Here is a 15931-nt window from a genome sequence, read left to right as displayed (position 1 = left end):
TTAAATAACTCGGAACTTGAGCCAGGAGCACTCAAATCCTAAGGTTCCACCGTCAGAACGCGGGCGTTTACGGAAACAGGAAATGCTATTCCCCGTAAACATCTCGGTAAACCTCCGTATGCAACCTGGACTCCGTCGTTGGGGCCTCAGTGTTAAGCTACCAGGTTTGAAGCTATTATCACCTACCAGCGAGTGGCAGTCTTACAAAGTCGTGACACGGTTCAATTATGTGTGCTTCGTGCCAGGTCCTCCGAAACTTAACAGCAGCCCCTCGAGATGAAAAGTTCTACGCTTACAGTGTACCATCATACATCTCGCGACCGAGACTACGGATTACCTATTGTCGTATGGAGTACATGCGTCGAGCGCGCGTGCAGGATTTGCTAGCGGTTAGCATCACTGTGGGTCTATAAGGTGTCATCCGAAGCCAAACGGGGTCGAATCTTCGGTGCGTTTATCGACCCGCCCCCTGTATCTTCTGCGTACTGCGTACAGAACCTTGCATATCTTGGCCTTGATGGGGATGGCAATTTCGATGTGTCACTAGAGACGCAGGAATACGAAATATCTTGCGTCCAGTGTATGTCGTGATCTCACGTATACGTTACGCAAGCCCGATACTTCTTGTACTGGCCTATAAAGCACCATGAAGATCTAACCGCCATAGTTCGACACGAAGGCACGAACAAGCCATGGCGCCCAGCAGTATGCAGATATGTGAGTATTAGTTTTGCCTCCTAGCACGCCAATAACTGACTGCCCAGCGACATCGGAGGAGATTGGAACGGCAGGCACGGACCTTAAGGTTCAAGATTCCCTTCGGGTCGAGGAGTCCCACGTACTGCAGGACCGAAACATCGGGGTCTTCGGGGCAATTTCTCTGGTGGTGAACAAGATTGTCGGGGCTGGGTACGTGGATCTGATGCTTCGAGGAGAACCGAGCTGACCCGAGGCATTTTCAGGATATTTTCCACGCCCGCTACCATTTTCCAATTGAGCGGCAGTGTGGGAATGGCCCTGCTGATCTGGGTTATCGCCGGCCTCATATCGACGTGCGGGGCCCTGGTGATGTTGGAACTGGGTACTCGGATGCCAAGGTCAGGTGGAATGAAGGTGTACTTGGAGGCCGCATTTGCACCAAAGCTCCTAGTCACCTGTATATACTTGTTCTACTGCATCTTCTTGCAGGTCTCTGCAAGTAATGCGATCACCACGTCTAGCTACCTGCTCCAAGCCGCCGGGGTGGACGGCACCACCTGGCGATTGCGAGGTCTAGCCATCGCGGCTTCGGCATTCGCGGTGGGCATTCACACGGTGTGGCCTCGAGGCGGCAAGACTTTGCAAGACCTACTTAGTCTGGTCAAACTGGTCATCTTGCTGTTCATTGTTTGTACCGGATTTGCAGCTCTGGCCGGCCACGTGCCGAACACACACAACTTCGATCTGTCGACTTCGTTTCGCGGAACATCGAATGATGGCTACAGCATTGGCACAGCCTTGCTAAATGCCATATTCGCATTCCACGGTTACGATAATGTGAACACAGTGCTATCGGAAGTTCGCAACCCCCACAAAACCCTTCGCATTGCCCTGCCCGCGGCAATGGGGATAATCACGGTGCTGTACATCCTTGCCAACATTGCATACGTGAGTCTCTACATTACCCCGGTTTCATCTGCACTCTCTCATACCCTTCGCCTTAGTTTGCAGCAGTACCAAGAGACGAGTTTCTCCACAGCGAAGTCACAATTGCCGCCAACTTGTTTTCAAATGTATTTGGCCAATCTGCGGCGGTCAAAGCACTACCGGCTTTGGTAGCTATATCTGCCCTGGGACACCTTCTGGGAATCGCCTTCACCGTTCGTAAGTAGCTCTGAGTCTTTGACCCTCGCTTTTCATTCGTCTCGACCCTAACATAGCATGTTAGCCCGTGTCATTCAAGAGCTGGGCAAGGATGGGATTGCCCCCTTTCCAACGCTCGTTATGCAAAACCGACCCTTCCGAACACCGATCGTGGCGCTCATGATACATCTTGGGGTAACGATTCTATTCACCTGCGCGCCTCCAGCCGGGGACGCTTTCAACTTTGTTGTGAAACTATCATCGTATCCCACAACGGTGCTATTGACTGCTACAACAATCGGTCTGATCAAGCTGCGTTGCTCCAAGTCCCCGGAGGATGATCGGCCAATATTTAGGACCCCATGGGCGGTTATCCTGTTCTATTTGGCCGGCAGCATCTTTCTGGTTATCATGCCCTTTATACCTCCTCACGGAGAGAGTGAGACGTCAGGCCTTCCATACTGGCTCTCACCAGTTGTGGCGCTTGGCATCCTTGGCTTAGGCTTTATCTATTACTTTGTGCCTTTCATTCTGCTGCCAACACTGTTTGGGTATAGATTACGCCCAATTGCAGTCGAACTGAGTGACGGTTCACAGGTTACACGCTATAGACGGAAGGCGGATTAAAAAGAATGGATGGCCTATTCGCCGTTGCTTAAGTCTTGCAATATTACTCCACCTAGACTTTCATTACATGTTCTGAAACCCGTGGCTATTTCTCGATAATACGCCACACACAGAAGACTGGATCGTTTGCAACCTGAATAGTGTTCTCTGGCTCAATTCACTTTAACGAAGAGAAACAATCGGCAATTACCTCTCAGGCAATGTGGCCGTGCTGCCTAAAGCGGCTAAATTTGCAATATTAGTAGTTTACTTAACATATCAGGCTGACCAGCGCCAGTCTTATAGACAGACCCCAACGTAGCACCGATGCCAACAACAAAATGCAATAAAGAATGACAGCCCACGCATATCTCAAGATAGCTCTGCTGGGGAATGCAGGAATCGGAAAGAACAGAGACTCACTTTAACATATACCTTTTATTAAACCCAATACCACTATTGAATCGGCGTTCTTCAATTTGTCACTGAAAGCCTACCACTGGATAACGCCCGACAACGCAATGAGAAAGACGCGAATATTTTGTGATTGAAGTTTTTGCCTTCTTGATGGACCACTTCAATATCATCTCTCTGGATGAAATAAACCACCCACCCTTACAACTTGACCTTATATGTTTGGGACATGCCCGGTGGTCATGAACGGTCCTCCACACCAATAAAGTACCTTAAAGATGCGACGTTTTTGAGTACGCAGTCAATGTTAAAAAATGGCTTATGTTGGTATGCTAAGACTCTCTGTTTATATGCTGTCTTTCTGGCCCTGACGCTTTGAGCGAGCTAATAGCTATCGGGAGCGATGTTTGCTTTATTGTCTACGCTACTAAAACTGATTTCGCGTTGATAGAAAAAGCAAGAGTGGATATTGGAAGGCAAACTATCGAGACAGCAAATGGCGAGCTGCTTGACGGCTCACAAACCTTGATAACTGAGGATAATAAAGTTTCTGTATCTCCTGCGAAGACTCCATGAGAAACCAAACCTGGTACTTATGGTCACGAATAGCCATGTACACTTCAGTATAACATAATTACATCATGTATGGATTTCCCAATCAGGCCTGCTTAACCAGTCATTGGAAAACAAGGATCCAACAGGCCGGGCTTGAAGCTGGACGGGCTCAACCCCGAGGGGAATTTAAAGAAACGATTTCATGTGGACCAGCACTTTTAAGAATCACGACGAGGTCCGTCCTTTATCGGCGCCAGACAGGAGCGACTTGGGTAATCTATTACATTGAGGATGCATAATGTGAACGGTGCTTCAAAGTAACATGAAGATATGGGAGGTCGAAAGCGCCTGCCTCTGCTGTCAAAGCGATGGGTTTAACAGATTAATCAATACTGACTTCCACCAATTCATTTAAGATTAGGCAGGTTTCCAACCCACTTCGATTGCGTCGGAGGCTCTGATTCATGGTCCCTTTTATTCTGCAGCAGGCGTATGATCACCTAGAGATGTCCAAAACGTTAGTCATATTCTGAAGGGTCTTTCACAGTAGGCAAGTGCACGAAACTTCCATCACGCAATTGACGCTCAGAAATGGCATCACAACCCTTTACTCCACAGACACTATCGCGCCCGCGCAACTTCTGGTACAACAGGGCAGCCCATGTGTATGCCCCTGCATTCCGAATCGTATTTCTCCCCGCTTTAAATATGCTGGCCAGAGTTTGTTCTCTCTACTGTGTGAGTCTATCTAGATGATTCCCTAGGTGTTAGTTCATAGGAACAGCAATAATCTAGGCTTTGATATCTTTCTATCGTTGATAGCAATGCAGTAAAAAGCCGGATTTATAACTTAGAAAGGCCTGGGATGAGCCGGGTGCTACTGTAATTACAAGTCATGTGCAGCATGTTCAGGTCGCACCATCAGACATGCGTTGATGTAGTTGACCATATCATACTAAGAAACTATATTAATATCAACTATAGTAATTTGAACCCTGTACCACGTAGGCCGTCCCGCACCCGACCTGCACTTCCTTTTCCCCCCTCCTGATTCGTCCTCTGTGCGTTGTCCCGTCTCCCAGGGTGCGTGCCTCCATCACTCTCTCGTCCGCCCAAACTAAAAGAGACAGGTCATATCTTGAAATTTGAAACCCCTCTACACGCATGTGTTTAACGCGTAGAGACGCGATGAGGCAAATCCATCAACAGCGATTACCTTCTCCCCTCCTGTACGTCCTTCTCCCTCTCTCTATTCCTATCCACCAACTGGCCAGCCTCTCTACGAACCAATCTATCCACCGATCTATCTTCCATGGATCTCTTTACCTATTGTGATGCTTATCGGCTGTGAATCTGCACCCCCTGTGGATTTGCCGTGCTGTCAGCCCATGCCCCGGCTCACTTGGTTTTTCGTCATTCTAAGCATCCCTCCGCTGTCACTAGGGCTCTCCGCTAGGATATCGGTGTCCAGATGCTCAAGTGATTATCCTGGGATTTTGCCTCCGGCAAGCCCTACCCTATTCCACCTCCCGACAGTGCGCCGATTCTAGGGCTCCCTATCCATCAGAGCTATCGCTGCTCCCATTGTCTTTATGTGGTCCGGTCACAAAAGACATTCTTTAAGTATCAGAATAAGACGCATGATTTTCAACAATAATTTTCAAAAAGAAAGCGTTATACAACTCGAGACTTCCTTACTTCCCCTCTGTCGGTCAGTTGTCAACACTTCTTTCCTTCTCAAGCAGGCAGCAATTTTTTTATTATTATTTTACTCGCAGGGCCCCGCCAGGTTTCTCTACTTCGCGAGGCGGAATTCACCCACATCCAGATGATATCTGACATCCAGGCCTGTCGAACAACAACATAGAATACATGTAACACTATCCCTATTCGTCAGAGTATCACCGAGATTTGCCCCTAATTAGATCTGATTCAGTAGACGCGTTATGTCCAGGGGCAAAGCTTCCCTGCAGTCGTTCAGCTGGGTGTTTTTCCAGATTCTATTACTAAGCCGCTGCTGGATTATCTTGCAGATAATATATCTCGTCTGGTCCGCCAGACCTGCCAGTGCATCCGAAAAAGAAAGGTCAATGAATTTGATTTGATGCGGATTAATAGCATTTTTGTCCGCACCCGCGTCTGGAATCGTCCGCTACTAATGGACCTTCAGAACATTATTTATCAGCGTTATATCCGGATCTAACAGCGGCTAATCTGCTTCGCATATCGGTCCACCGCACCCGACCAGTCTACTCGCCTGGCTCACTGTTTAACCCGGCTTTAATCCGCATAGCTCGATCGCATGGTGAGCCGCGCCCAGGCCTTGCAGAGGTTAGAAGAGAAAAAGAAGAAGAAGAAGAAGAAGGAGAAAGAGAATAGAAAGAAAGAAGATAAAAAGAACGAGATACAGGCTGAGCTAGACCAGATATGCCTCCAGTTTTCTATCGCCTTTCTGAACCATCAGTTTACTGGAGATCTCTTTGACAGCATCCTAGTGGGATTCTTAGCTGTTTTAGGGATGGATGCAGAAAAGCAGGTCTTCCGGGATGCTTGCTCTTACATCAGTTTCCTCTCTGCCTTGATTAAGATTGCTCAGCTACTGGTGATTCAACAGGCAGTGCAGGCAGCCATCCAGGGAGAGATTCTCCACGCATCTAAGGCCCTGAATAAGATGCGCGAGCGATTTATGCTCTATAGTACCCGTTTTTTTTTCGTCTAAATCACACGACTGCGCGCCTTTGGCAAAAAGATGCGGAATATGATCACCAGCCTAGATCAGGTCTACTGGAATAATAACCAGCAGATCTTCTACTATCAAGGGCTGGAGCTGGGCATGGGCGCCTTCCGCAATTTTGTCCAACTTCAGATCCGGCTGGCCGGGCAGGCCCTGGGCGCCCTCCTCCTGCTGAAGGAGGAGAGAAAGAGAGAGAGCCAGTCCTGAAAAGCCGCAGTTCCCCTCCTTCATCTGGATCAGTTTCGCGATAATATGACTGAGAGCTAGACAGGGTTTAACTTCCTCCAAGACTCATATAATCAGGCATTGCTTGCCCCCGGAAAGCAGTGGCTCCTCCAACGGGTCACCTGTATTAATCAGTTTCGGTTCTGGTTTTTCCACGTGCACCAGGTCCGGGGCCAGATGGAGTGGAAGCATCCCCCCGTGCATGAATATCTTTAACAGTTAGAATTTTTTTTTTAGCACCTGCTTCTACTCTGCCATCTTACCTCCGACCAGCCTAGCCGGGAAAACGAATTTTTTAGTTTCCGGCATAATAATAATATTCATGGACGTCACCGCAGTATCTTTCTGGAGCAGGATCTGATCAGTCTCGTGACTACCTACCACAAGGGGTATCATATCCTGGGCTCGACCAAGATTATCCACCGTTATCTACCAGTGGCAGTCAGCCAACTAATAGTCTACTATCTCTGGCTTGTTTTTCCCTTCTGACAAGATTTAGAGCTGATAGTTCTAGAGCGGACTGCTAGCGTCTTTCCTTTTCTTTGGTCTAAGGACCAGGAGAGCTGAAATGCTAACCGCCTACGAGCAGTGCTGGAGCAGGAGACACGTGTTTATCTAAATACGCAAATGAATATTAAACTCTATCGGCATGCGGCTATTGCAATTTCTCGGGTTCATCTATCCTGCGGTGGGTTCAAACGGGATTACTGGATGGATAATTATCACAGTGTAGATGAACAGGCCGGTCATATTCCCTGGCTGGCTGAGACAGTCTACGCATAGGGGCTGCAGGAGGCCCCTGGGCATATGGAGACGCGGCAGGTACAGTACCGGGGAGTCAGCCGCCAATGACATGAGTTCTTAGGGTTTGAGGTTCCCGCAGGGCCATGTAAGAGGCGACATGAGGCTGGTAATTAGGAGACGGAGGCAGAGGACGGTAGAACTAAAAGGCAAAAGCAGCCGCGAATATAAACTGCAACGATAGGGGAAAACTAAGGGTCTTTCTTATTTTTATACGATAGTTCCAGGTCACGTTGAGATTCGGCGACGGCAATATCGGGCCGTTAGTCGAGAGTGACACGAATTCTTTGGATTTGAGATTTATCTCAACCCGTGAAAACGGCGCGCGGAAGACGGTCTGGAGGATGCACGGTTGAAACAGACATGCATTTTGATAGATATGAAAGGAGATGAAGAAAGACTATAGAGTCCGTAGCAGAAAACGAGAATATATATATATAAAAGAGAGATTTTGGTTTGTGAGCGAAAATCTAGTAAACGACTAATATATATTACACTAAAGAGGCAGTACGCACGCAGGCGGGCGAGCTTCCGTATTAATTGTTGCAGACGTATATGGACGAGGCGAGCGTGCAGAAACACGTGCAGCCGTGATAACAGATCCTGGGCTTCTTCGCGCGGATTTAGCACCCGCACGACTGGGCCAGCCTCTTCTATCAGTTCATTGCGCGGCAGCGGGCCCGGTAAACGCGACTATGACAGTTGATCGAGCACTCCGAGCCGCAGCCGGAGTTACAGGCGGTTGATGAGATGTTGTAGCCGTGGCTGCTAGAACGGCGAGAGCGGGCGTGTCTGGAGTTTTGCGTTGAGCTGCTCAACCAGCGGCATTATAATCACGAGTACAAGAGTGCGCTGGTCTGCGTGATGACAATGCTCGGCCGCGGGACGGAGAGCTGGCGGGATTTTGAAAGTTATTTTCCGATCCTCTCCCGGGTGATCAAGCTCGCGCGGTTCTTTGTGATGAAGAAGGCGCTGTGGCTGGATCCCGCGGCGTTGCAGATCGTGCAGATGTGACAGAATAAGCAGATTGCGGTCCCGTGGGCATTACAAAGTGCAGATGACAAGCTAAAGATCTTAGAAAATGAGAGATACGTCAGTGGGTTAGCGATGAGTAGCTCGGTTCTCAGTAATTCAATAACCAGCAGCTCTGACCCGGGAGATCATTCTCCGACGCCAGTTGACCGGCGGCCAGCCGTGATTTCGTGCATTCACCGCGCGAGCGAGTCCTTTTCCAGCACAGGCCTTGGCATCCTTAATCTCTCGGGGCGGAGCGGGCCCAGAAGCCAAAACAACCAGTCCAGCGCGGGCTTCGGTATTCCCGTTTACCTGGTACAGCGTGATTTTGATAGTTTCGGCAGCCCCAGCGGGCCCAGCGGATCCTGTAATAGTTAGAGCAGTCAGGACAGTCAAGACCTACGCGCAGGCCGCATGTTTCAGGACCAGCTAAAGCGGATAATGCGGCGGTTCATGATATGCGGTAGTTACGGTCCCGTGCAGACTTTACTGGATTGGCGCATCTACGGGCTGTGGATTCATTACAACACCACCACTCCGGGCCATATCACGTGGCAGAGAACCGACGAGCTACTCTACAAGGAGCTGCGGTTTATCATGGGCGATTTTCGGGGCTTTGTCCATGGGTTTACTGGCGTGACTCAGAGTCTTTTGGATTAGCTCTTTTTTAATTTTTCGGAGCGGTCAGCGTCCGCGATCCCGTGGGATCGGTTCTACGACAATTTTACACAGTCAAAGATCGGCTGGAATTTTCTGCGCGATAGTTGGACGGCGTGGCCGGTGGAGGATTATTGATGATTGATCGACCGGATTCGGGCCGAGTCGGCGCTGCAAAAGCAGTTTATCCGGATTTATCGCTGTCATTTTTTCAAGTTTCGCGTTTACTTCCAGCAGGTCGTTGAATTCAAGGAGAAATTGGCAATATTAGTTTACATTATTAACGGACAGCCGGTTAGGGCGTCTGAGTTGCTTAGTATCCAGCACGTGAATACCAATACGAACGTGCGGTGGAATATATATATCGACGACGGGCTTGTCACGTTGGTTTTCGCGTATTATAAGGGATTCTACGCTAGTAATGATGTAAAGATTATTCATTGATATGTGCCGCGGGAGGTGGGCGAGCTGATTATCTATTATTTTTGGTTGATGCGGCCGTTCGTGAAGTAGTTCGACAACTGGTTCGAACAGCAGGTTTTCATATCCCGCGAGTTTTTATCAGCGCATTAGCGGGTGTTGTTCTGGGGTCTCGATTCGGACATCTGGCACGTGTGGTTCTCGAAACGGTTCCGGGAGGTGCTGAAGCGAAAGATGCAGTGGCGGTTCGGCCAGTCTATCCATGCAGTTATTTATTGGGATATTGTCATCAAGATCAATCGGCGGTTCATGCGGGCCGGCAGTCAGTTCCCGCAGAATCAGGCGGAGCGGACGGAACGGAAGCGCGCGGCAGCGAAAATAGCAGCGGGGGTAAGAACTGATGATTCTGATAACGAAGCGGCCCTGGATGACGAGCAGTGATGAGATTATATCGCGGATCTGCAGACGGTTCATTTTTCGCATGTAGTCGGGATGATCTATGACCGCGGGCTGATGGAGCAAACCGGGATCACCGTTTATCGACAGAAGATGTTTTGCCTTTTCAATATCGATTGACATCGTTTTTTAGGATTTGCCTCGGCCCAGTTCGAGCCCTTATTGGCGTTAGAGAAGCGCAAGTGAGCCCCGTGGAAGAACGCGGCCGCGGAGCAGTAGATCTGGCGGCGGTATTGGCTCCAACAGATCGACATGGCGCAGGCGACGCGGCAGCTGAGTTAGCGATTCGAGTTTGAGCTGCGAGGGGTGCAGGGCCCGGCGCTGCAGGCGATCCAGGATTGCGAGAATTCAGTAGTCACGGTGATGTTTATTGAGGGCGAGAAAAGTATGCTATTTCTGCTCTCGGTCTATCTAGAGTCCGGAGGGATTATTGTAATTGTGGTTTTGCTAATCGCGCTGCGATAGGATTTCTAGCGGCAATGTCAGCAGTTGAATATTATTTGTGCGGTGTGGGAGAGCCGGCGGTTCTCGGATGAGGTTTCGATTGTGCTAGTCACACTCGAATCCGCGATGACGTTTGATTTTTATTTGTTTTTGAATCGGCTGCGTATGATGCGGCGGCTGGACCGCATTGTGATTGACAAATGTCATATTATCCTGCAGGATTCTGGATCTGATTTGGAATTATCTGAATTCCGGTTCGTGTTGTGGTGGCTCGGGAAACTTATTCACGCGTATACGCAGTTAATATTACTAACCGCGATCCTGCCTTCTATCGCGGAATAGACTCTGTTCGAGCGAATTGGCCACGCGCGGGAAAAGATTCAACTATTTCGTGCGCGGATTATTCGTTCGAATATCTGATATCTCGTATGGCGGTTTGAACTGCCTTTTGGGACCAGTCATAGCCCGCATGCATGGATTTAGAGTGATATCGTTCAGGCTGAGCTTCGGTGGCTGATCTAACAGATTGACCGGGGAAAGACGGTTGTTTATGTTAATGTGGTTAGTCAGGTCGGGGCTATTGTTCGAGAGCTCGGCTGCGAAACGTATATCAGTCAGGCGATTGACCGGTTCGGGATATTAAAGCGGTTTGTTGATGGCCGCAGTCCGGTTATCGCGGTTATTAGCGCGTTAGGTATGAGAGTTGATATTTTTGATATCCGGCTTATTGTTCATATTGATACATCGCGGACGTTGCTCGATTACGCGCAAGAAAGTGGTCGTGCGGGTTGTGACGGGCTGCTTAGTATGGTGGTTGTCATTCAGCCCGCGGGGTGGGATGAGTTCGCAGCGTGGATGGTCGATACATCCGTCTTGGAGGTCGAGCGGGTGCAGGAATATATGGCGGCTTTGTGTAGACGGGAGGTGTTCGATCTATATCTGGACGGGGTTTAGTGGGTGGGGTGCGCGGCGGACGAGGCCCCGTGTGATCAGTGTTGGTTGGTTGATATAGCGGCAGAAATAGGCAGGCAGGTCGAGTAGGCCGAAGGTCAAGATCCAGGCCACCACGCAGGTCAGGGTTTAGAATCTTAGGCAGGCCACCATGCCGGCGATTCACTCGGTCCGTTTTGTTATTTCATCGATTTTTTATCCAGTCCATTCAGCAGCGAATCGTTTATATTTCAGGCCGACCCGCTCTCGTAGGAGTTGTTTTCGTTCCTTCGCGAGCCCCTCCAGTGGGCCCGAGCCGATATCCAGGCCCGGTAGCGGGCCATGCGCGCCGAACTAATCGAGGAGACGATTATCGCGGAGAGTTTGCGGTGGCAGAATCAATGCTATATCTGTACGATGTAGGGCCGGGACGGGGTCAGTTATGATTTGTACGGGTGTTGCGCGGTCGATAGTCAGACGGCCAAGCAGTGGATGATCCGGGTGCGGCGGCAGATCCGGTACGCGCGATTCAGTGCGTGTTTTTAGTGCGGCATGCCTCAGGCCGTGTGCCCGGGATGGGAGAATCGTTCGCAGTGCGCATATCGCGGAATTTTGATTTTCATGGTGGCGGCAATGGCGTATGGGCCCCAGGCAGGCGCCATCCGGCCGATTTGGCAGGTCCGGTTAGCGGAAGCGGGAGTGGATGATCAGGATATAGACGAGATAGCTGCGTTTTTAGGCCAAGTTGGGCGGTTTCGGCATAGTCAGTTATTCGATATATATTGTTGGTTGTGGGGGATATATCGAGAACAAGAGAACTTGTAAAAGGATTAGTTAGGATTTTTCGGAATAACGATATATATATATATGTAACTGCTAGGTTAGAGATAGGCACATAAATTAGTTAATAGATAGATAGATAGGCAGGTAGTGTTTGAATCGGAGGCAGTTAGTAGGCAGACAGTTAGCAGGCAGGCAGTTAGTAAATAGACCAGTTAGTAGATAGGCAGCCAGCCAGGTAGGTAGATAGATAGTAAAGTAAGAAAAGAGGCTATAAGAGTAACCGAGTAGTATATAGGTTGAATAAGAGATTAAGATATATATAAAGTAATCATGAGAATTCATATTAATATAAATATATATATAGATATATATATATGTAACCAATAGGGAGGTACATCAGTTAATCGATAGATAGTTAGTAAATAAATAGATAGGTAAGTAGATAGGCCGCAGACAGGCAGATAAGATAGGCTAATTTAATTAGATAAGTAGTTCATAAGTAAATAGATAGAGATATACGTAAGTAGATATAGATAGGCCCCGAATTAAGCCCCAAACTAGGCTGTAAAGTAGTCCAGTTAGTACGTCGATATGTAGACAGAGAGGCAGGCAGTTAGTAGAGTATAAATAGACAAATAGTAAAATCAGTCTACCCCAGGGGCCCCCGGGCGCCGCGGGTGCGGCGGGTCTAGGGTCCGGCGCCTTGGTATGGGACGCCAAGACCCCCGGGGGGTGCGGCGGATTCCGCCGTCCGGGTGGGGTGCTTTCCACCCCCCGGGCTCCGGGGCCGCTGAAATCTGACCTGGGCATTCCGCGGCCACTGAGTTATCCTATCGTCCAGTGTCAGCGTCCTAACTGGCCTATGACGGGCGTGATGTGTGTCCGAAAATGATCCATTTTCATGGAGTACGGGTGGATTCTCGGCTGCAGCGGCACTAATATAGATATATGTGATACATACAAATATATATATAGCAACACGGCTTATCATTAGCTACGAGATTATCAGGGGCTCGTGTTCAACTAATCTTGTTTTTATTTTTGTTTTCTCTTTTTTTTGTGTATTTTCATCTAACATTTCTTCTACACCGTTCACTATCTTTCCATTCCATTATCATTACTTCACTTTCTCTATGGAGTCCCAGCTATTCGAAAAAATGCCCAATTTACAAATGATGATCTGCCGCCAATGTCGATATGGCATCTAGCTTAACAAGATCAAATCTCATCTCAAATAACAACACCAACTATCCTATCAGACTGTTAGTCCGATCGTCCAAGCAATTAAACAATGAACCGATCTCGCTCTCTCTCCGCAGACAGTTCAGATCCCCTATTAACTGGACGAATCACTACCAATCATATCTTGTTCCTCAAATGGAATACTCTGCCGCCGCGAGCCAGCAATCTGCCAGTATCTAGTCGCTAATATGAAATCAATGCGAAAGCACTGACGGACGGCTCATCAATGATCTTAGTATCTCGAACAGGGTCCTATCTCGCAGTCATAACGAGCGCAGCAAGAGGCCGAACTGCAGCGATCATACGAGCTGGTCTCTTATCAGCAATTCTTTCCTATCCAAACCGGCTCGTACTATATCCACATCTGCTATCCCCGAGACCGCCAGCCTCCCTTATCGACTCCCAATCAGATGCAGCAAACGATAAACGCCGTAATCGAGATCTGGACGCAGGCGAAGACAGTACGCGCGAAAGTCTTGATGAAAGTAGTTCAATTTCACGATGCGAATCCGTGGCTGCAGATCACTCGGTGAACCGAATATCTGATGAAAATCTTTTCAACGGATCTACTTCGCAGCATTGAGACCCCTGATCCCGCAACAAAAAATCCGATCGAACAGAAAATGTAGAAACTGTTTCACACAATAGACCAGTTGATCCAGAAAAATCAACAAATGATGCAGCGGTGCGGGCAGGCGATCCGTATAGAGATAATACGCACGTAGACGAGCGAACTACCGTATCAATCACTGCAAACGTATATGAACGAGATGAGCGTGTAAAAACACGTGCAGCCGTGACAACAGATTCTGGGCTTCTTCGCGCGAATCCAGCACCCGCACGACTAGGCTAATCCTCTCTATCAATTCACTGCGCGGCAGCGGGCCCAATGGGCGCGGCTGTGGCAGCTGATTGAGCACCCCGAACCGCAACCGGAACTATAAACGGTTGATGAAACGCTGCAGCCATGGCTGCTCAAATGGCGGGAACGGGCGTGTCTGAAGTTCTGCGTCGAGCTATTCAACCAACAACATTGCAGTCATAAATACAAGAACGCGCTGGTCTGTGTGATGACAATGTTCGGCCGTAGGGCAAAGAGTTGGCAAAATCCCGAGAATTACTCTTCGATTTTCTTTTGGATGATCAAACTCGCGCGGTTTTTCGTGGTGGAGAAGGCGCTGTGACTCGATTTCGCGGCACTGCAAATTGTGCAAATGTGGCAGAATAAATAGACCGCGATCTCATGGATATTACAGAACGCGGATAACGAGCTGAAGATCTTAAAAGATGAGAAATATGCCAATGGATTAGCAATAGATAGTCCGATTTTCAACAGTCCAATAGTCAGCAATTTTGATCCGGAGGATCACTCTCAGACATCAGTTGGCCGACGGCCGACCGTGATCCCGTGCATTCATTGCGCGAGCGAGCCCCCTTCTAGTGCAGGCCTTGGCATCCTCGTTTATTCGATATGGCGCGACTTCGGCAGCCTCGACAGCCCCAACGGGTCCAGCGGGCCCAGTAGTAGCCAGAACAGCCAGGACAGCCAGAATCTACGCGCAGATTGCACGTTTTAGGACCAGCTGGAGTAAATGATGCGGCAGTTCATAATACATGATAGTTACGGTTCCGTGCAGATCTTATTGGATTGGCGCATCTACGGGCTGCGGATCCATTACAATATCATTATTTTGGGTCATATCACGTGACAGAGGACCGATAAGCTATTTTACAAAAAACTGTAGTTTATCATGAACAACTTCCGAAATTTCGTTTACAGGCTCATTGGAATAGTCCGGGATTTATTAGATTAGCTTTTTTTTAGCTTTCCGAAGCGGTCAACGTCCATTATCTTGTGAAACTAGCTCTACGACGATCTTACGCAATCAAAGGTTGGTTAGAGCTTTCTACGCAATAATCGGACGGCATGGCCGGTGAAAAGTCACCAGTGATTGATTGATCGGATTCGGGTCGAGCCGGCGTTGCAGAGACAATTTATTCGGATTTATCGTTGTTATTTCTTCAAACTCCGTGTCTACTTCCAGCAGGTCATTGAATTCAAAGAGAAACTGACAGTATTAATCTACATTATTAACAGACAGCTGGTTAAAGCGTCTAAGTTGTTTAATATCCAGCATGTGAATACCGACACGAACGTGCGACGGAATATATATATTGACAACGAATTTGTCACGTTGATCTTCGCGTATCATAAGAGATTCTATGTTAGTAATAATGTAAAGATTATTCACCGATATGTTCCGCGAGAGATAGGCAAACTAATTATTTATTATTTCTAACTGATGCGGCCGTTCGTGAAACAGCTTGACAACTGGCTCGAATAGCAGACCCCCGCATCCCGCGAATCTTTATCAACGCATCAGCGGGCGCTGTTCTGAAACCCCAATTCGGACATTCGGCGCGTGTGATCCTCGGAACGGTTCTGGAAGGTGTTGAAGCGAAAGACGCAGCGGCAGCTCGACCAGTCGATCTATGCGGCTGTTTATCGGGATATCGCTATCGGAATCAGCCGGCAGTTCATGCGGGCCGGCAGTCAGTTCTCGCAAAATCAGACGAAACGGACGGAGCGGAAACACATAACAATAAAAATAGTAACAAAAATGAGAATTGATGATCTTGATAATGAAGCGGCTCTGGATAACGAGCAGTAGCGGAATCATATTGCAGATTTATAGACGGTTTATTTCTCGCATGTAGCCGGAATGATCTACAGTTACGGACTGATGAAACAGGCCGAGATTATCGTTTATTGACAGAAGATGTTTTACTTTTTCAATATCGATTGAC

At 48.5% G+C, this 15931-nt stretch overlaps 1 protein-coding gene across 1 annotated transcript; it reads left to right on the top strand.

The window, feature by feature from the left end:
- Positions 1-692: 692 nt before the first annotated feature.
- On the top strand, positions 693-1871 carry LDX57_002837 (uncharacterized protein; the record flags this gene model as incomplete). The annotated part of the gene is made up of 4 exons (XM_046084483.1): positions 693-717; positions 765-909; positions 963-1647; positions 1704-1871. 4 exons carry the CDS (start codon positions 693-695, stop codon positions 1869-1871), a joined length of 1023 nt encoding a protein of 340 aa, XP_045940446.1.
- Between the last annotated feature and the right edge of the window lie 14060 nt (positions 1872-15931).

This window comes from Aspergillus melleus (assembly GCF_016097325.1).
Source record: "Aspergillus melleus strain CBS 546.65 chromosome Unknown contig2, whole genome shotgun sequence".
NCBI classification, from domain to species: Eukaryota; Fungi; Ascomycota; class Eurotiomycetes; order Eurotiales; family Aspergillaceae; genus Aspergillus; species Aspergillus melleus.
This window is presented reverse-complemented; position numbering and strand designations above follow the sequence as displayed.